A 19,563-nucleotide genomic window follows, 5' to 3' on the forward strand; every position below is an offset into this window, starting at 1 on the left:
GTGGCTCCACGCCAATAATCTCGAAATGGACTCTGCTGCCCGAATAGACAGCCCACCGGTAGCGCATTATGCATGCGTGTCCGTGGGTCCGGGAGTGCAAACGATTGTAAAATAGGGTGAAGACCGGTGAATGCAACTGTTCATCGGCCAAATAACCACGGGAAAAATTGAAGATGGTGAAAATTAGTTTGAACGGGAAAATAGCAGTAATGCACGAGATGTCCAGGCCGAGGAGTGTACGGAAAACAAACACCATTTCCCCCAAGAAAGCTGAAACGTTGGAGCAGAAACTTTGGCATCCAGGTGCCAGCAAGGAGGGGGAAAAAAAAGGAAAAGGAGAAGTCTGTGAAAAATGCGACACTTTTGGCCTCAAGGAAAGAGACGAAAGACGAGGCAAGCGCGAGACGGCTACAGTACGCGGTGGTTGGGAAATGGGCACCACCACACGCGCAAAAAAAACAACATAAGGAGTGGTGGGAATTGGTAAATTTCCTCGGCGAGACGACGCCCCCATACTGTAGCGGGCCACAGCCGCCACAGGCGCATGGACCACCGGCCTCCGGCGGTGCCGGCTCGAGATTTGGCGAGAGCTCTCCAGCCTGAAACGGCCGCTCTCCCGTGCAGCCGGAACAGGTGCGGGCGCTGCTGGCACGATGACTTCACTTCCGAGTTCTGACTGGTGGGTCGCAGCCTCGTAGCCAATGCGATGGCGGAGCAGTAAAAATAGGACGGTCAAGTCACTGAACCAGGCTCCCCGTGGACTGCAGCTGGATCAGCATCACGAGCCAGCCAGCCGGCCCCCGATCGAGCAGGAGACAGCTGGGGCTCACGCACAGGCCAATACGACATAGCCTACGCACTAGCCCATCACCACCAGCAGTCGCGGTGTCACGATCCTTAGCGGTGTCTACGTGTATGGACTAAGCATTTGGTTTCAATTGCTTATTTTTAGCACGTGTCATATCGAATATTTAGATACTAATTATGAGTATTAAATGTAAACTATTTACAAAATCCATTCTACCGATGGAGGCTAAACAGCGAGACAAATCCATTAAACCTAATTAGTCCATAATTTGACAATGTGCTGCTAATGATGGATTAATTAGACTTAATAGATTCGTCTCGGCATTCAGCCTCCATCCCTGCAATTAGTTTTATAATTAACTCATATTTAGTCCTCCTAATTAGCCTCCGAATATTCGATGTGACACGGACTAAACTTTAGCTCGAGGAACCAAATGCCCCCTTAATTTTTTTAGTTCGGATCACATTGGAGGTTGAATACCACGTGAACTAATTATAAAACTAATTACATAAGCTGTGGCTAATTCGCAAGACGAATCTATTAAACATAATTACTCCATGATTAGCACGTATTTACTGTAGCACCATATGGTTAAATCATGGACTAATTAGGCTTAATAGATTCGTCTCGCGAATTAGCTTTCATTTATGCAATTCGTTTTGTAATTAACCTATATTTAATACTTCTAATTACTATTTAAACATTCGATGTGATAGGGACTATTTAGAGGGTTTTGCTGGCATCACGCACGGCGGATGGATCGGCAACGCTGGCACAGAAGAAGAACGGATGAAGAAGGTAGGGTTTGAAAGATAGTTTTTGGTAATTGTTCATTGATTGCTTCCGCACAGGTTCGGTCTCAGCTTAAGGGGGTGTTTGGCATAGCTCTAGAGCTGAACTCCAGCAACTCCAACCAATTTTCCAGCCAAACACCCTACAAAACTTCATGGAGTTGTAGTGCAGATGGGGGTGGAGTTTTGAGCACCTCTTTTGCAGCTCCAAAACCACCCAATATGAACCTCCTCGTGAAGTTGGTGGATAATTACCCAATAATACCATTGATTAAAAAAATGATTTACTTCTATTTTCTTCCGAGACCCCTCCCCGCGTCGCGACTCCCTTCCCCATGCCACCCGAGGCCTCCTGATGCCACTCTCCTGCGCTGCTGCCAGCCGCTGTCGCCGCCCGCACCCTGTATCCTGCGTGCGTCGCCGCCTCACCATCCGCGCGAGCCCCCCCTGCACTGCCGCTAGAGCCGCTGGCCGAGCCGCCACCGGTTTTCCGCTGTCTCGCCGCCTCCTTCCTCAACTAGAGCGAGCCAGTAGCAGCAACAGATTCCCCTCGGCGAGCCACGCCCGTTTCGCCGGTTCCGTCGTCACCTCGCCACCACCCCTAGCCTCCTCCGTCCATGCCCTCCGCCGGTGAGCACACCCGTAGACTCCCCTCCACCCCCTCTCCCCCTTGCGCCACCTGCCTGAGACACCACCTCGCCGGAGCGCCGGCAAGTCGGCTGGCCAGAGCCCTGAGGAAAGGAGGAAGAAGGAGCTTGGCTCTTTTGTGATTGGGTCCTTGAGGAAAGCTAAAATCTTTTGCTCCGTTCCTTGTTCCTGGCGAGACAAGGAAGAACAGTGGGCTTCTGTGGTGGAGGGCGAGATCGAACTAGGAACAAGAATGGCAATTTACTCTCGAGCTTCTTTTTTCTGGAGCTGGGGACACCCTCCCAGCCAAACACCTCCATCATACAATTTCAATTCCACTTAGAGGTGGAGTTTTGAAGTGGAGCAGCTCCAACCAAAGTTGAAGTGATGTAAAACAGAACGTAAGGTACACATGACCAGCGTGCCAGAACGACGGTACACAGGCTCGTTGGCCCAAACGGCATACGGGCCCAGTTTTCCTGTTACATGACCTTGGGCCAACATAGGTGGTCACACACGGCTCCGAAAAGGGGCATGGGGAGAGTCAGGAGAAAGCATCGAAACCGCCATCACCTTGGGCGTCGCCACCATGGCCCGCGGCAGCTGCCGTCCTCGGGAGTGGGGAGAACCGGGAACGAGACGGAACAAACCATGGGATGCGATCGCTAGCAGTGGGGTGGGGTGCACGGCGAGCCGGGCGGCATTGGGCGCAAACGGGGAAAGGACGAGAAGGGGGTGAGCGCGACGTGGGACGGCAGCACTGTGCCGCTCCAGTGTTCTGGACGGGACACACACCGAGCACGAGCAGGCCAGAGGCCACCACCCATAGGGCGAGAGCTCTCTCGCTCAGGGCCTCAGGCTCAGTCACTCGGTCAGTGTCAGTCAGTAGCAGTCAGCCAGTACAGGGCACTCCTGTTTGCTACAGGCAACAGCAGACAGAGTAGGGAGTAGCTCTCGTCCTACACGGCTACACTCCTACTCCACCACTCCTCGACCTCTACCCTCTGCTTGCTCCGGCAGTACAGTGTCGTGTAGGAGCATACCACTACTTCCCCGGCTGGCTGGGCTGTGGCTAGCTCCACAAGGCTAGCATACCACTAGCTTTCACTTCACTGTGCGGACTTAACTGGAGCAGTGCCCGCCGGGGCCCCAGCCCATCAGGAGTTGCTCCCAAAGTGGTGGGTGCCAATCGCAACACCAACAACGGACAAACGCTGACTGACAGCCCAGGGAACGTACGAGGCACAGTTTGCTTTTTCCCTCCTGTGTGTGGGCCCCACCTGTCAGCCCGTGCGCTCGCCGGGGGCCGGCGGCTACAGTGCCGGGCCAGGGCTGCGCTAGTGAGTGCTGGTAAAACGCAACAGTACTGTACTGTCGTCAGATTTGCTCTGTGCCAGGTTTGCCATTTCCCTTTCACTAGGACACTACACTAGGTTGCCAATTCCTTTCACTAGGTTGTTTTTTTGGTTCGATCGTCCTAATGTGGATGTGCTTTTTGGATACGGTATGTGGGTGTGCTTTGAGGATACGGTATGTGTACACCCATGATCCGGCGGAACAAATATATTTCAGAACAAATTCATGCATGGGTGATGGGTAGAAAACCTCAACCATGACAAATCCAGGGCATTGTAGTTGTAGCAATAGCCCATATTTTAACAAGGAACATACCAGAGGGAGATGAGCCATACTGCGTCTCCTGGCTCGCTCTCTTTCCTCCCAATAATTAAAAACGGTTACCGGCAAGCAAAAGCTGCGATACTGCCACCAACACAAGACCAGCCGCCGCCCCAGGGGTGTTTGGGAGGAGGGGGCTAAATTTTAGCCCCCGTCACATCGAATGTTTGGACACTAATTAGGAGTATTAAACTTAGATTAATTACAAAACTAATTACACAACCCCTAGGCTAAATCGCGAGACGAATCTATTAAGCCTAATTAGTGCATGATTTGACAATGTGGTGCTACAGTAACCATTCACTAATGATGGATTAATTAGGCTCAATAGATTCGTCTCGCGATTTAGCCTAGGGGTTCTGCAATTAGTTTTGTAATTAGCTTATGTTTAGTCCTCTTAATTAGTATCCGAACATCCGATGTGACAGGGCTAAAGTTTAGCCTCCTCCTTCCAAACAGCAGGCTGCCAAGCGGTCTAGGAGAAGAACTGGTAGTTCGGGAACGACGGCGCCGGCGGGTGAGACGGCGGGCCGCCGCCGTTCGCGCCGCCGACGGCGGTAGAGAATCCTGATGATGCTGCAGAGTGGTGCAACGGCATGTGAGGGGGACCCTGCGTTTGCCATGCCCAGGTGGGGAACGGCTGGGCGCCCACCTCAGGCCTTCGCTCCATGGTCCTTTCCTGCAGTGGCAACAGCACGAGCATGAGCTTTGTTAACTTTTGACCACAGTAATGCCTCACCTGAAAATCGTTCATTCGCAGGGAACAGAGTGAAGAACCATTTGGTTAATCACCAAAACCAAAATGACTTCAGGGGTGTTTGGATACGAGATGCTAAACTTTAGCAGGGTCACGTCGGATGTTCGGATACTAATTAGGAGGACTAAACATAAGCTAATTGCAAAATTAATTGCACAGATGGAGTCTAATTGGTGAGACGAATCTATTAAGGCTAATTAATCCATCCTTAGCAGATAGTTATTGTAGCACCACATTGTCAAATCATAGACTACTTAGGTTTAATAGATTTGTCTCGGGAATTAGACTCCATCTGTGCAATTAGTTTTGTAATTAGACTATGCTTAATACTCCTAATTAGTATCCAAATGTCACAAGTGATAAAGTTTAGCGGGACAACCCCGAGCTAAAGGATGATATGGTGAGCATGCATGAAAGAATTCTTCAAGGTTTAGGTTTTCTGTTTTCGCAAAACCAAGGACTTGGCAGTTGGCACTAGCTCTGCTTCCTGTAAATTCAGAGCATCCTCAAAGTACTTTTAAAGCTGCAGCACGTGATCACTGATCAGCATACCAAGATGCATCACATGTTATGTCACGAAACTGTTAAGCCTGAACGAGACTGCGGTTTTTTCAAAAGATGCAAACGGGCAGAACATCCTGATCGAAACATCAATCAGTTCACACGCCAAACAGTATCTGCCATTAGCAAGTACTACAATGCTGAGGGAGCTGACGAACAACTGCCCTTGAGATACCAAGAAAAAGAGCTGTACTTCAAAGAAACAAGACATTTCATTGGAAATTTCAAGACATGTTAACTGTTAATAGGGAATCAGGCTACTAAATTTATCTCCATGCCCAAGTTCAAACAAGAAGTACATGAAATGGAACTGAGAAACTGTTTAGCTAGCTAGTATCAAGTATAGTAGTAGGACATGCTGAAATATTTAATTTTTTTTAACTTGAAACACAGGTCAAGTTCAGTTAACATCATACAAAAAACAGTAACAGTTTGGAATAATTGATGCGTAGGAATGGGCAATTTGCAAGCATAACAAAGGGGTCTTGGTGGTACCTGATGGTTCGGAAAGAAGCCAGGACAAGCCGACGAGTACAAGCGCTGATGGTGAGATGGTACTGCTGGGCTTTGGTGATACATAGGCCACAGGGACGATGAGCTCATTGGCTACAGCAAGAGATAGGTGCAAATATCGTAAGATCAATGATAGCCATAGGACCTGGACCACGAATTAATGTCTCAACCAACCATAGGCCAATCAGACAATCCTATGAGTCGTCAGAGGTTAACATTCCACATGAAGATCCAAGACAAGTCAACCTAGTCGCTTCCATCTTAAGATTCTAAATTTTCTGGATACCTTTTTAGCCACCGCAAATAGAAAATTATATATAAACTGCTGTGTAATCTTGAAGCAAGTTTACCTGAGAGGTCATCGTATTTGAAGATTCAGGGGAGTCATATGTTGGCTGGAGGCCAACTATGATATTGTCCCTTTTAGTATCTTGCACATTAGGTTGTGAAATTCGCAGATCCAAATCAACGGCGTCAGCGTCAACAATTGCTATGAACATATTGATAATTATGAGATACAGCTTGGATGCTTGTGCTTATATGAAAGAAAAAAAAACTACGGCGAGGCTGCTTGTAATACCTTCACTTTCAGTGTCGGGCAGGGAATCTCCTGCATTGTAGGAGCTAGGCTCGAAGTTAGTAACAGCCTCCCTCCCGTTGAAGCGAAGGGCTGCCCTGTCATATGCCCTACCAAATCCAACAAGCATGGAAGTCAGCAAAGTCAATGGAGCTGATAAAATCGGCAGGCCCTTAAAGAAAATGAGCACCTTGCAGCTTCAACTTCGCTGTCAAAGAGCCCAAGATAGATGTACCTGCGTGTGAATTCCAGTTCAGAGACGTGTCTCAAGAGATGGATGCCTAAACTAGTAGACTTTGACAAAAATGGTCCTTGGCTAAAAAGTGCAAGAACTGCATTGTCTGCAAATGCACATATGTGAAATCTAGTGGTTGCTGCAAATAGATCTGTGTCACATTGTTAGGTGCCATGGAAGAACAATTGAGCTGTGGGAGTGCATCTTTCACCAATATAACAGAGACACACTAACTACTAGTGGTAGCATCGATTATAACCACACTGACCCAAACTAAAATAACCTGCAAGTCTCAAGCACCTAACACAATCATAGATTGAGTCGCTTGATCACACCTATGCCCAATGACAAACTTAGCCATCTATATTTCAACACAATTTGCTCATAACCATGGATTAAAAACATTTAAATAAGCTGATAAATCAGAAAGCTTAATAACAGGCACTAGCTACTATATACGCGGGTCAAATATTACTGCCAGCTTACTTCTTGCCAAGAAGTTGGCCCATCCTCGCCTCCCAGCGGCCGCACTTGTGCAGCGTCACGCCACGGTACTTGGAACTCCCTCTGGCGAACCCCGTGCTCTGTCGGCGGAGTATGTGCACGAACTCCTCCTTGGTCCAATTCCTCATCTGAAAGCACACCCATCAATCCACGGCAAGACTATTGATCATGGAAAAACTGTAGAAGCCACTTGACGCAGCTATTACCTGCTTCAGATCATCCTCGTAGTCGCCCAGACTGAAGTTGATGTCGGCCTCGAGCCCCCGGAATTTGATCGCTGCTCGATCGTATGCCCTGCGTGATCCAAGATTACCATTTCAGCGCACTTACGATCAAACTGCAGATCGACTTGAATTCAAGCAAGCCAAAGCTCCCTAACCTCGCAGCTGCGTGCGCAGTGTCAAAGCCACCTGGTAAAACAGCATCAGCACATCGAAACCAAATCAAAAGCACGAAGACTAGTCAACAGCTAATAGAAGCTCGAGCTCGAACTAGAACCGGGGCGCTCACCTAGGTAGACTTGCTTCCCACAATCCCTGCCCAAATCAAGGAGCAGCAGCAGGAGGAGAAGAAGAAGAAGAAGAAGAGGAAGAAGACGACGAAGAAGAAAGTGATTAAGAGCTCCATGAGCAGATGGATTAGTAGATGGTAATTACGACGAAGCCGGCGAGGTCAGAGGCTGAGTACCAGATGTGCGACTCCCAGCGGCCCGTCCTCCTGTAGAAGGTGACGCCCCTGTACTGCGAGCTCCGCGACCTCGGCCCGCGCCGCGTCTTCTTCGCGGCCACCGCCGCCGGCGGCCTTTGCGCCACGGCGGGATCCTCGGCGCGGCGCGGCTGCCAGACCGGCACCGGCGCCGCCGCCCGCTCCGGCTCGGTCGGCGGAGTCGGGGGCGGGAAGAGCTGCCGCGTCATGAATCCCGAGGAGGCGCCCGGCGCTATCTCGCCGGAGCAGTCGTCGTCGTCGACGGGGCTCCCGAGCAGGCCGAACCGGAAGCCGCCGTCCCCGGAGTTGAGGACGGACGAGCTCGACGTGCCCGAGTCCTCCGGCGACGCCACATTGAGATCCAGCACCATCTCCGATCGGGGGTCCGGCGGAGCCAAAAGTCTCCACCTCCTCCTGCCGCTCAAGCTTCAAAACTCACCACCCAGTCAGTCTGCTACCACTCCTCCTGCTGCGTGACTCCCCCCACCCTCGAGCTCGATCGGCGGCCTCGACCAATCGACGTGCGCGTACGCCTCTATGGCGCCGGAGCAGGAGCAGCGCAGACACGATAAGTAGCGAGGTGGGAGGAGGAGCAGTGGGTGGTGGTGGTGGTGGCCATGGGGTGGGGGTGAGGAGGACGAGAGGAGAGAGAGAAAGGGTAGGGGAGCAGTGGGAGAAAAGGAAAGGGGGATGGGACGTCGAGGAGGGTGAAGGGTATCAAAGGTAAACTATTTTTGTGCAAGGGAGCTTCGCTACGGGCACGCGCGGCTCCGCCACCGTGTTAACGTATTGCGCGGCGGCTCGCCGGAGGCGGGTTAGGGAGGGGGGCTCCGTGTTTGCCATGGACGAGCCTCCTCTGCGGTAGGGTGACTCGTGCCACTGACGAGTGGGTCCATATACGATCATAGCCTACACGCTGGTGACACCAAGTCACTCTGTAGTATCGTAGAGGAATCGTTTTCGTTTGCCATGATTTTTAGCTGCATTGGACGGGTGGTTTTTTAAGCTGCTTCAATTTTATACCACAGGTTTCATTTTGTTTTTTTTTTCTAAAAAGGATTGGTTTCAGAAGTTGTGTGCTTTTTTCTATCGAAGTGGTAATAATTATGTAGCTATATTGTTAGTGTTACCTCGGTGGTTCTATACGAGGAACCATAGTTATAATATTTTTCTAATTTGGTTGAGTCGAGCTTGGTTATAAAACATGGTACCATGAATGTGGTAGACAACCATGAGAATATTTGGTTTTGTTGAAAAGTAAGCTAAGATATCATGTCGGTAGGGGGGCTTTTAGTACAGGAACACTCCAATTGTACAAGTGGAACAAAAAGATTGTGTTTCAACAACGGACGCAAGTGTTATTTAAACTTTATAGTTGCAATGGAACAAAAAGATTGTGTTTCAACAACGGACGCAAGTGTTATTTAAACTTTATAGTTGCAACGTAAAAGTAAAAGCTGGTCCTTTTAAATGAAGTAGGGCGTGCGGTAGACTATATAATATAGTAAACTTCAGATCTACTTATAAATAACAAATTTTTTATATATGATAAGTTGTACTATTTTAATATTTTTGATCAGCGTGCCTTGGTATTTTCAGATCCTAGTAGTCAAACAAACACCACTTCGAGCAAGGTAGCAGAGAATACAAGCACCCTGAATCAGAAACCGATCAGCCGAGTGGGAGCTCAGGCTGCCCTCTTGCGTTCGAGCGCTGACCGACGCGGGAGAGGTTTTTTCCCTGTAGCACCTAGGATGTCCTAAGTTATGTTAGGGTACGCACACACGCGTGCGTGTTCAGGTACCGTGCGTACCGAGGGTTTAGACCCTCCAATCTCTCCCGTGATGTGTGCGGACGCGTGCGCGTTTTCTACCCTCTCGAAAAAATACCCTGAATAAAAAAAAAATCCCTGGCCGTGGCACCGATTCACCGTGGCTTTCCTCGTAAAGCCGGCTACCACACTGACAAACCCACGAATCAAACGCCCGGATGCGGGGTACCGGTTCTCATGGCTCCATATGCCCAGTGGCCAATCAGCAACCGACAATGGCGTTGCTCTCCTGTGCCGTTGTGCGCCAGGCCAGGCGGATGAGATCCCCGGCGGCCCCCGTTCTCCCACTGCCCCGACCAATAATGCCCGCGCGCAGCGCAGCGGCCAGTGGCCACGATCATCATCTCCTGTTGTGTCGTACGGCCGGTACTTATATTCAGCGAGCGAACAAAAGCAGCGCACCGTACCCGCCGCGGCACACTAGAAAAGGCGCATTATTGCCAGACAAAATCCCAGACTAATCCCGCCGCACAGTGGCGTGCGCGAGCTCAGCCTCCTCGGCCGTCGGCCGGCCAGCCGCCGCCCGGGGCCTGGCCCCAACGGTGGTCAATGCCGCCCCCGTCCGTGGAGCCGTCGAGACGCTGCCGCCTCGGCGGCGCGCCACGAGCGCGAGACGTGCGTTCCGTGTGGCCTTGTGGTTGTGGGCGTGCGTGCTCGGCTTTGACCGCGCGGCCGCAAGCGCGTCCGGCTACGGCCACACTGCTACGAGCGCGCGCGCGTGCGGACGCGGCCTAGGCGGCGTAGGCCACCTCCCTAAAACCGCAAAGAAACGCGCGGTCTCCGCGTCGAGCACGAGATGCACGAGCGGGTTGGTTGGCTGGCATTGGCAATGGCAACTACTCATCCTCCAGTAGGGATCTCTGTATCCAGATCTTTCACCTCGAGCCCAACCCCTAACGGTTCTGAACCATCCATCAACAGTTGCTCGCCCGTGCTGGGGACTCTGCTGCACCGTCAGGTCAGGCTCAGGGGCCTCTCACTACCTCAGGGCCCGTGCGCATGGGGCGCTCGCAATTATTCGAGGAGCCCGTGTGTGTGCCGCCGGCCGCAGGTACCTGTCCGTGCGACTGTGCCGTTGCTCCGTCCAGGGGGAAACGTCGTTCGCTTCGTTTCTAGAAATGCGCCGGCGGGCGGCGGAACAGTGCCCTCCCCCCGCGGAAAAAAAACGCGCGCGCGGCGGATCTGCGTGCCATCCCATCGCCGGTGGGGGCGCCGCGGCCGGCGAGCGCTCGCGAAGCTCGTGACGACGGCGACAGCGCCAGCGGTGGCTTTGCGTTGCGCCGGCCCGGGCCGGCACAGTGCTTTGACTTGAATGGACGGTGTACTGGTGGTCACTGAAAGGCCTGGCTGCCTTGCTTCGTCTGCAGACTCCAGCAGCGGCAGCGGCAGGCTAATGTACATGTACTTGGCCCGTGCCTCGCCAGGCTCGACGACGTGCCGTGCGTCGCGGGAAGAAGGGGGAAGAAAATGTCAAATGTGGCAGGGGGGAGCGAGAGCCCGTGCGGCCGTGGCTCGGTACCTGCCGGATCGCGACGCGATTGATTGCGCGCGAAGCACGGCTCTGGATCTCATCGTGCACCGTGATCTCGTCTGACTGGAGATTGATTAGCCGTGACCAGCTGCCACTCCGTAAGCACAGAGGGATTAGTGGCGTGACGGTACTCGCTTGTTTGGCATCGCAACGTCCGGTCCTGACGCATGCTGCATGTGTTTTCGGTGGGATTTGGCTTGTTCATTCGTTTAGAAGCTGCCACCGATTTGATGGTTCTCCACTGAAACAAATTTTAGCGGCTTTATTTTGTGGGCGTTTTCGGCGACGACTTTGGTGATTGATTGGGTCACGGGATTGAAAAAACAACGAGGTGTGAGTTGCTTTTTTTTCTTCTTCTCCTTTTTCCGGGTGAGGAGGTGTGTTGCCATGTAGGTTCTTGACTTCTTGTTTGGGCCTTTCGGGGTGTGGGCCGGCTGCCTGACTAAAAAAAAAACATGCAGCTAGCTGGGCTAACTTTTACACGGCCTTAACGGTCCAAACATGCAAACATGTATGGGCTGTGAGCCTGCAAAATACGTGGCCCATATAAATCGACCCCAAAGGCCTTAGCCCATTTACTCTAGCAAACACGAGCCCTAGTGCAGGTCCGAAAGGGATATAAACGCTTCGCCCACTCCTGCCTCCAAACCCTTTCGCCGCCGCCGCCGCCGCTAGCTCCAGCGCCCTCGCCGTCGGCCGCCCTACTCCCGCTACGAGCTAGGCGTCACCTTCGCCCATCCAACATGGGGTAATTCGCTGTGTTCTCGATCTGATTTCCTAGAAGTTGCGCGCTATTCCTTGAAAATTGTTGCTGTTTTTCCAGATCTATTAGATGCCAGCGTTTCAATACATTACCTTGCGATGCATGTTGTTTTCTCTGCTTGTTGATTCTTAATTTTTTTGTTGAATACTTGCTGGGAAGAAGATTTGATTAGCGCGAACTGCTTACCGAACCTGTGCTTCAAATGTTTGGTTTTATCAAATTACTAACTATAGGGTATTCTTGTATTTCTGGGTAGTGGCCGCGGTCTGTTGCCTTATTAGATGCATGAATCGTAGTTGGAGCTGCTCAGTTTTCATGGTTACGTGCTCAATTCTAATCACGTTTCTAATTTCTGTAATAACTGAATTGACTGAAATTTTGCACCATCTAATTAGTTGAAAATGGTGGCTGTACTTTCGTGCTGAAAGTCTTAAGCCTATGTTACCCGTCATATCTTGTACTTCTTATACTAGTCTTCCCTGAGCTGCTGATGTTACTATGTGCTTGATGCTGTGCATTATCTTTATGGTGCATCTGAAATGCTGAGTGCTGGCAATATTATCTACTGCTATTTTCTAACTTTTGTATACTGAACATAACAGTCTCAAATTTTGTGTGCCTACCTATATTGATGCGTAAACCTCACTCTGGCATGCCTAATAGTCAATTCCTGTTCTGTGTGCCTTAACTGTGTACTAAATACAGGGATTCAGATATTAGTTTAATGTTCTCTTGCGGTTCAATTTTGTTTCTTCTTACTTAGAAATCTGCATACCACCAAACTTGCACTGTGGAATCCTTATAAAGTTGCATTGGATACGTTTTCACATTTAGTCTGAACAAATGCGCTTGTAATTTGAGATATTAGTAGTACTAGTGTGGTTCTAGGGCTAACTGGGATATGATAACATATTAACATGTTCATTTGTTGAGCATTTGAGTGTTATATGGTATTGTATCTACTGTCACTCTATCAGTTATGTAATATGCACAATGATTCGTTTTATTTGCCAAATTAGTTTCTTTGGAGTAGTCATAGAAATCTGGATATATTCTTCTTGTTCTCGTGCTTGACTACAGTTTTATTTTCATCTAGTTAGCTCATGTGGTTGCCATAAATAAAATCATATGTTCTAGTATTAGGGTTGTTGTGCTTTTATTGAAGTCGAGCTTTGTGCCTACTGCCTACAAACTACTCAGGAACATAATTTAATTCCAAGCAGGAAGTTCATTCCAAAGTAGAGGTTTTAGCCGATAAATAGAGTTCAAGCGTTAAGCAGCAGAGTTTAATTGTACTCTCTTTATCAAAATTGCATTAAGCCTGGTAGTCCTACTGTTGCTGGAGCTTTAGCAGATGACTGTTGAATACGGTGCACATTGGAAAAGCAGTAACTTTGCACTTCTTAGCTGTATTTCTTTCTGGATGTTTATGATGGGAAATCTTTAGTGTGGAGTTTCATATGCTTGCCTCCACTTGCTGTGTTGTGCTAGTTGAATCGTTACAAATTCAATTAATTTTCTATGTTATCCAGTTGACTTTGAAGAAAGGAAGTAATTTTGTTGTTTTGTGTTATGTTTATAATTGAAAATATTTGATGTTGAGTTTCATGTGCTACACTTGGTGCTTACAAACATTCCATGAATGCTAATGTTCATAATTCTCCTGCAGTAAGACACGTGGTATGGGAGCTGGACGCAAGCTCAAGACCCACAGAAGGAACCAGAGGTGGGCTGACAAAGCCTACAAGAAGAGCCATCTTGGCAACGAGTGGAAGAAACCCTTTGCTGGTTCATCTCACGCTAAGGGAATCGTCCTTGAAAAGATGTGAGTTCGAGAAATGCTAGCTGCTAATTTCTTATGAAGAACAACCAAATTAAGGAATACCTGACAGATCTACTTGAATTGCAGTGGCATTGAGGCTAAGCAGCCTAACTCTGCTATCCGTAAGTGTGCTCGTGTCCAGCTGGTGAAGAATGGGAAGAAGATTGCTGCATTCGTGCCGAACGACGGTTGCCTGAACTACATCGAGGAAAATGTAAGTTGTATTTCTACCACTCACCGGGCATTCAAGTAGGCAAAATGATGTCATCCCTCGCCATTGTTCACTGCTAATTTTGGCACTCCCTCTCTCTGTAGGATGAGGTGCTGATTGCTGGGTTCGGTCGTAAGGGTCACGCCGTGGGAGATATTCCTGGTGTCCGTTTCAAGGTCGTGAAGGTCTCTGGAGTTTCCCTGCTCGCCCTCTTCAAGGAGAAGAAAGAGAAGCCGAGATCTTAAAAACCTGTCCCTCCGTCACCGCAATGAACCTTGTAATGTTTTTTGGCCTGTGGCGCACCTGAAGGGCTCTCTCATATCAGAACTCAAGTTATGTCGAGATGAACCTTACCATCAGACCTGTATGGCCATTAGTTTTGTTGAGAAGCATATGAATTTGAATTCTAAACTGCTTGTCAGTGTGTGATGTTACATATGGTCCTGTATTGGCATCGTGGTGTGTTTCTGGAATCTCTGCTGTTAAACTCGGCCGCGTGTCGGTGAAGCAATGGTTGGAACCAACTGCTGCTGTAGAGCTGAATACTGTACACATGCTGACTGTTTGTTCCCTGAAGTTATGAGCCGTTTCCCTGAAGTTATGAGCCGTTGATGAGGGGATCGACGGACCGGAAGGCGTCCCTGCTGCCGCGAGCACCTGATGCATCCATCATCGGAGCAGAGTAAAATTGGAAAGTGGAAACCGCGATCTGATTCTGAAACGGGCCCGGCGCGCCGGCGCGGAATGGCCCACGGCTCGCAGGACGGGCCCAGGTTATGCTTGACCCGGGCCTAGCGGCGCCAAGTCAGTAGCCTATCCGGGCCCGCGCTCCCCTAGCCTCCGCACCCTAGTTGCCCTCTACCTCTACTCCAGTCATCTCACTTCCACGTGGGGTCGGCACGAACCTCCCGCTCCTGGCCCATCGTGTCAGTGTCAGCGTCCAACGAGGTGGCATCGCGGCGCGGGTCGCGAGGCGTGACCGAAACAAACGAAGCCTTTTGCCTCGGCCGGGTGTAATAATAAAAGATAGACGAGGAAGCAACGCCGGCCGAATCCAACTCCTGTGTGTGCTCGACTCGTCGGCCGCAGAGCAGCTGCCCGTCCCCGCCGCCTCCGGCCGACCACGCCGCCGCTGCCGGCGCGGGCGCGCATCGGCGGCCCGTCCCTTCGCATGGACATGGCCCCCGCGTCCATCTCGTCCAACCCGCGCTCGGTAGAGGAAATCTACAAGGACTTCTCCGCCCGCCGCGCCGGCCTCGTCCGCGCCCTCACCTCCGGTAACGACCGCTCCCCCTCGCCTCGCCGCAGCGCTTTGAGCACCCCACAGATCTAACGCTGGGCTCCCCTCTCGTGTCGTTGCCGGTGCAGATGTGGACGATTTCTACAGCGCCTGCGACCCAGGTGAGTGAGATCGATCCACGGCGAGCTGTTCTCGGGTGCGTGCGTAGAGTGGTCGATCTGGGCTGGGGGATGATCTGATCGGGTTTTTTTTTGCTCTCCTCCACGCAGATAAGGAGAATTTGTGCTTGTACGGCCTCCCCAACGGGACCTGGGCGGTGGCGCCGCCAGCGGAGGAGGTGCCGCCGGAGATGCCGGAGCCGGCGCTGGGCATCAACTTCGCGCGCGACGGCATGCAACGCCGCGACTGGCTCTCGCTCGTCGCAGTACACTCCGACTCGTGGCTGATTTCCGTCGCCTTCTTCTTCGGCGCACGCCTCAACGCCAACGATCGGTACCAATGCTATTCCGCCACTGTACACTCTGAATTCGATTCGCTCTTTCAAGCAGTCCCCTTGAGTTGTTAAGAGAGTAAATGTTTGTTCTCTCTTTCCTGTGACAGTTGCTTTTGTTAACTTCAATTTTTGCCATTTTGGTGAATCAGTTTGTTTGTTTGTTAGGTGACTTGGTAGTGGGGAGACGCTTGTTCATGCTTGTGATCTATTTATTTTGTTTCACTTGGTGCATGTGTTCGCATGTGCACATGTTTGGTGTGCTCCTCTTTTGTTTCCTTTGAGTGAATTAGGGTTCATGCTTTGGGGATGAGTTTACTTTATTGGCACCTTCGCATGCTGTTTTCCTTGCTTTTTCTTTTTGTTCATGCTACAAGGTGCAATCGGAATCACGAGACTTTACATCTCATGATAACACATTTCATAGGGTGGGATATATGTATTTCCAATACCAGGGCCCATCAGTTCATTATAGGGTGCCAAACTCTAGGACCTTTTTCGCATTTTAAATCGTGTAGAAAAGTTGGAGATCTTGTGCTTTTATGTGGTTCTAGAATTGAATGTTTCATTGATTCTATGAGTTCTAATATCAATCCTATTTTTGTTGCAAAGAGCAATGCCACAAGTTCTAGAACCAAAGCTTAAAAAGCATGTACTAGCCTGAAGTCTTCTCCTACATTGATTGCTGGGCCATCCATTTCTGAACGCATTCTGACATTTTAATTGTAGGGTAATTAGTTCTTTGATGAAAGATGTCTTCATGGTGGTTGGAGAAGCTGTCATTACTGGCTGATACAATGTTTAGGACGGGAAATACAAATATAATTTGACCAAACTGCACAAGGACATGGTAACAGGAAACCCTTTTATAATATTGATGCCTTAAAATATTCAGAGCATCCTACAGTGTGCTGCTCGTTTGCTAGTTCAATTGTTGTATGCTTGTCTGGACATAATCTTAGCTAATCGGAAAAGGTGGGAAAATATATGCAAAATTTAGTGGATTATTGAAAATACCTTAAGAAAAAATTGCTTCTTCTGATCTGCACGTGCAGTATATTAATTCATTGACATTTATTTTTGTTTTTTCTTTAATTTCAAATAGCTTTTACTAGGCTCGGACTGTTCAAGCTCCTTTCCTTTTTCTTGAGTATTTGTGTATTTTGCATTGTGTAATCGAAAAAGTTTGATTGTTTCTTTGTATTATATCTCTTGGGCCTATCATGTTCTTATTCTCAGAATTTAAATGCTCACCATCTGTAGTATTTTGAATGTCTTGGTGTTGAGGTTGAGATTCATCAGATGTTTCAACCTCCTTTGCTAGTTGAGAGAGCTGATTTTGTTCCCCTATGTGGCTCATTCTATTGCAAGTTTCCACTTATGAGAATCACATCGAGAATTTTATGCCTAATTAGTCTTGTGTGTGCCTTTTCTGGCTGCTGCTTTCAGCAGTTCAACCCCTTTTAGTTCCAAAACATTTTCCAGAACCTTCACAGTGCTTATTTTTGCTCTTGCAAGCTTAACTCATCTATTTAGATGAAAAGAAAATGAAATCACCTTAGCTCAACTCTTTTGGAAGGAACAGATCTATCACTTTTTGTATATTAATTTATAACAACCGGCAATCTTTTAGTTGCTAAGATACACCTGTTCTGTCTTGTTGATAGTGGAGTGTAAATTCTGAGTTTCTCAGTATTTCCATCTCTTGAGCAGAAAGATTTTGGCCTGCAGTATTCTTATACTGTCTCATTCTATCAGCCATGATAATGTTGTTCTGACTACATTTTCTTTTTGACTTGGGATGTTTATTGCAATATTGTTTCCCAGAAACCTAATTAGTTTCTTTGATGCTGTTCATACCCTGAACAGCGTAGTTTACTAGTAGTGCATACACAGCTGTTTATCAACTCGTTTTCAAATTAACAAATTGGTAATCCACTGTCTGAGGAGGTGTTGTGTGCTAAAGTATATGTATATTTTTCTACAGTAAGAGACTAATTATGATCCACACTGGACAATTGACTGCAATAAGAAATTATCTGCCAAGTTTGTGAGAAGGTGCTGCAGTCTCTGATTTGATGATTTGCTCCTTTTTTGTTCTTCAGGAAGCGCTTATTCAGCATGGTCAGTGATCTTCCATCTGTCTTTGAAGCATTCTCGGACAGGAAACATGGCAGAGATAGGTCTGGTGTTGATAGCAGCGGCAAGTCCAGACACTCGTCAAAGGTACCACATTCATCTTCAGAATCTGAGAATCCAGGTGCTTATGTTCGAATTTTAACCTGAAAAGAGCTCCCTGTTGCTTGTACAGAGAGGAAGCGACGGGCACACGAAGAATTCTAGAGCAGCAGCTCCGCCTGCAAAGGAGTATGATGACGACGACGACGAAGACGACGAGGAGCACACCGAGACCTTCTGTGGCACCTGCGGCGGGCTCTACAATTCGAACGAGTTCTGGATCGGCTGCGACATCTGCGAGAGGTGGTTCCACGGCAAGTGCGTGCGGATCACCCCCGCCCGAGCGGACCACATAAAGCACTACAAGTGCCCGGACTGCAGCTCGAAGAAAATGAGGCAGTAGAAGGCCCTGCCGGCCGGCCGGCGCTCGCTGACCCCCCCGTCTGATGAAGATCGAAACCATACTCCCCATTGCAGGTAGCAGATGTGAATTCGTTTAGAACGTTGTTGTGCGTGCGTGGTGTTATGTTGGTGGTAGGGAAGAGGCAAAATTGACTGATAGATACATGATGCTCGTTGCTCGTTTTTACAAATGGCTCGTTAACTGTCAATGCCGTTTGCCAGCCGTGGCTGCCGAGTCATTTCTCCCTTGGCACTACTGGTCTGGACTGGTTCTACTAGTGTTTGGAAAACGTTGTTGAGCAGATTGGAACGTGACCCCAAGTTTGGAAAACACTAGTCGTACTACTAGTGTTTTTAAACAATCTTGTACCAAACAAAAATTTGGCTACGAATGCTCCTTAAGTTTAAAAATGGCAGGGCCAAATTGGGCGGTGCAATCCAGTGACTGATCGCCCCTTTTATTCTGAAAAAAAGATCATTCGGACTATTCATGTCCAATTGTCCATACGGCCAATCCTGGCGGATGGGAAACTTGCATTCGCTAGGGACGAGATGTATGGAACGAGACTCGGCCCCGCGGAGATGGGCTGCATTCGGCTAGGGACGAGATGTATGGAACGAGACTCGGCCCCGCGGAGATGGGCCGAAGGAGGACTCGGCCCTCTGTTCCTGTACGCCGTTACATGGGCCAGAGGCTAACTAATAAATACCCCTCCGCCTCTGCCCCTGGGACCCAACCCCCTCCGCCTCTCCCCCTGGACCCGACCCCCTCCCCCTCTCTGCTCCTGGGACCCAACCCCCTCCGCCTCTGCCCCTGAACCCCCTACGCCTCTTCGCGTGACGATGGCGACGACGCCGCCCGTGTCGCACGCGACGCCGCGCCTGGAGACGCCGCCGCCCGTGTCGCACGCGACGCCACGCCTGGCGGCGACGCCGCCCGTGTCGCACGCGACGCCACGCCTGGCGGCGACGCCGCCCTTGCCGCACTCCTTGCTGCAAGCCTTCTGGCGAGGCGTGAAGGCGGTTGTGATGAGCTCCCTGGTGCAGTACGTTAAGGAACATTTGCCGGACCTCTCGGACCACTTCCCGTGGCCTTCGGAGGAGCCGGAGGGCGGCGAGGCGCCGCCGGAGGTCTCGTTGGAGCCCAGCCAGCAGACGCCACGGGAGCTCCCGAAGGTGCTGGCGGCGGCGGTCAAGGAGGGGGAGCCCGCGGAGGGCTCCTCCAGCGCCGAAGCCGAAGCCGACGCCACCGACGACTTCCCCATCGTATACTACATAATCTTGGGCCTGATAGGCGCCGTGGCAATCTGGGGTTTCTTGAGCCTCAGGCGCAGGCGGCG

The 19,563-nt window shown here is 50.0% G+C and overlaps 3 protein-coding genes across 3 annotated transcripts; 2 read left to right on the plus strand and 1 right to left on the minus strand.

The window, feature by feature from the left end:
* Nucleotides 1–4,235: 4,235 nt before the first annotated feature.
* LOC101772000 (AP2-like ethylene-responsive transcription factor TOE3) lies at nt 4,236–8,438 on the minus strand. The gene is made up of 10 exons (XM_004981214.3): nt 7,738–8,438; nt 7,561–7,586; nt 7,430–7,460; nt 7,257–7,344; nt 7,033–7,178; nt 6,502–6,546; nt 6,315–6,421; nt 6,085–6,224; nt 5,717–5,827; nt 4,236–4,582 (listed from the first exon to the last, which is right to left on the minus strand). Exons 1-10 carry the CDS (start codon nt 8,124–8,126, stop codon nt 4,379–4,381), a joined length of 1,287 nt encoding a protein of 428 aa, XP_004981271.1. The 5' UTR covers nt 8,127–8,438; the 3' UTR covers nt 4,236–4,378.
* Nucleotides 8,439–11,710: 3,272 nt separating this feature from the next.
* On the plus strand, nt 11,711–14,386 carry LOC101771599 (40S ribosomal protein S23). The gene is made up of 4 exons (XM_004981213.3): nt 11,711–11,865; nt 13,550–13,705; nt 13,790–13,916; nt 14,018–14,386. Exons 1-4 carry the CDS (start codon nt 11,861–11,863, stop codon nt 14,156–14,158), a joined length of 429 nt encoding a protein of 142 aa, XP_004981270.1. The 5' UTR covers nt 11,711–11,860; the 3' UTR covers nt 14,159–14,386.
* A 565-nt stretch (nt 14,387–14,951) lies between these two features.
* Nucleotides 14,952–18,582, plus strand: LOC101771198 (PHD finger protein ALFIN-LIKE 3). Its single transcript, XM_012848883.3, has 5 exons — nt 14,952–15,190; nt 15,282–15,314; nt 15,423–15,645; nt 17,749–17,869; nt 17,955–18,582. The coding sequence occupies exons 1-5, from the start codon at nt 15,085–15,087 to the stop codon at nt 18,222–18,224; spliced, it is 753 nt and encodes a 250-aa protein (XP_012704337.2). The 5' UTR covers nt 14,952–15,084; the 3' UTR covers nt 18,225–18,582.
* Nucleotides 18,583–19,563: the final 981 nt, after the last annotated feature.

This window comes from Setaria italica, chromosome IX, assembly GCF_000263155.2.
Source record: "Setaria italica strain Yugu1 chromosome IX, Setaria_italica_v2.0, whole genome shotgun sequence".
NCBI lineage: Eukaryota > Viridiplantae > Streptophyta > Magnoliopsida > Poales > Poaceae > Setaria > Setaria italica.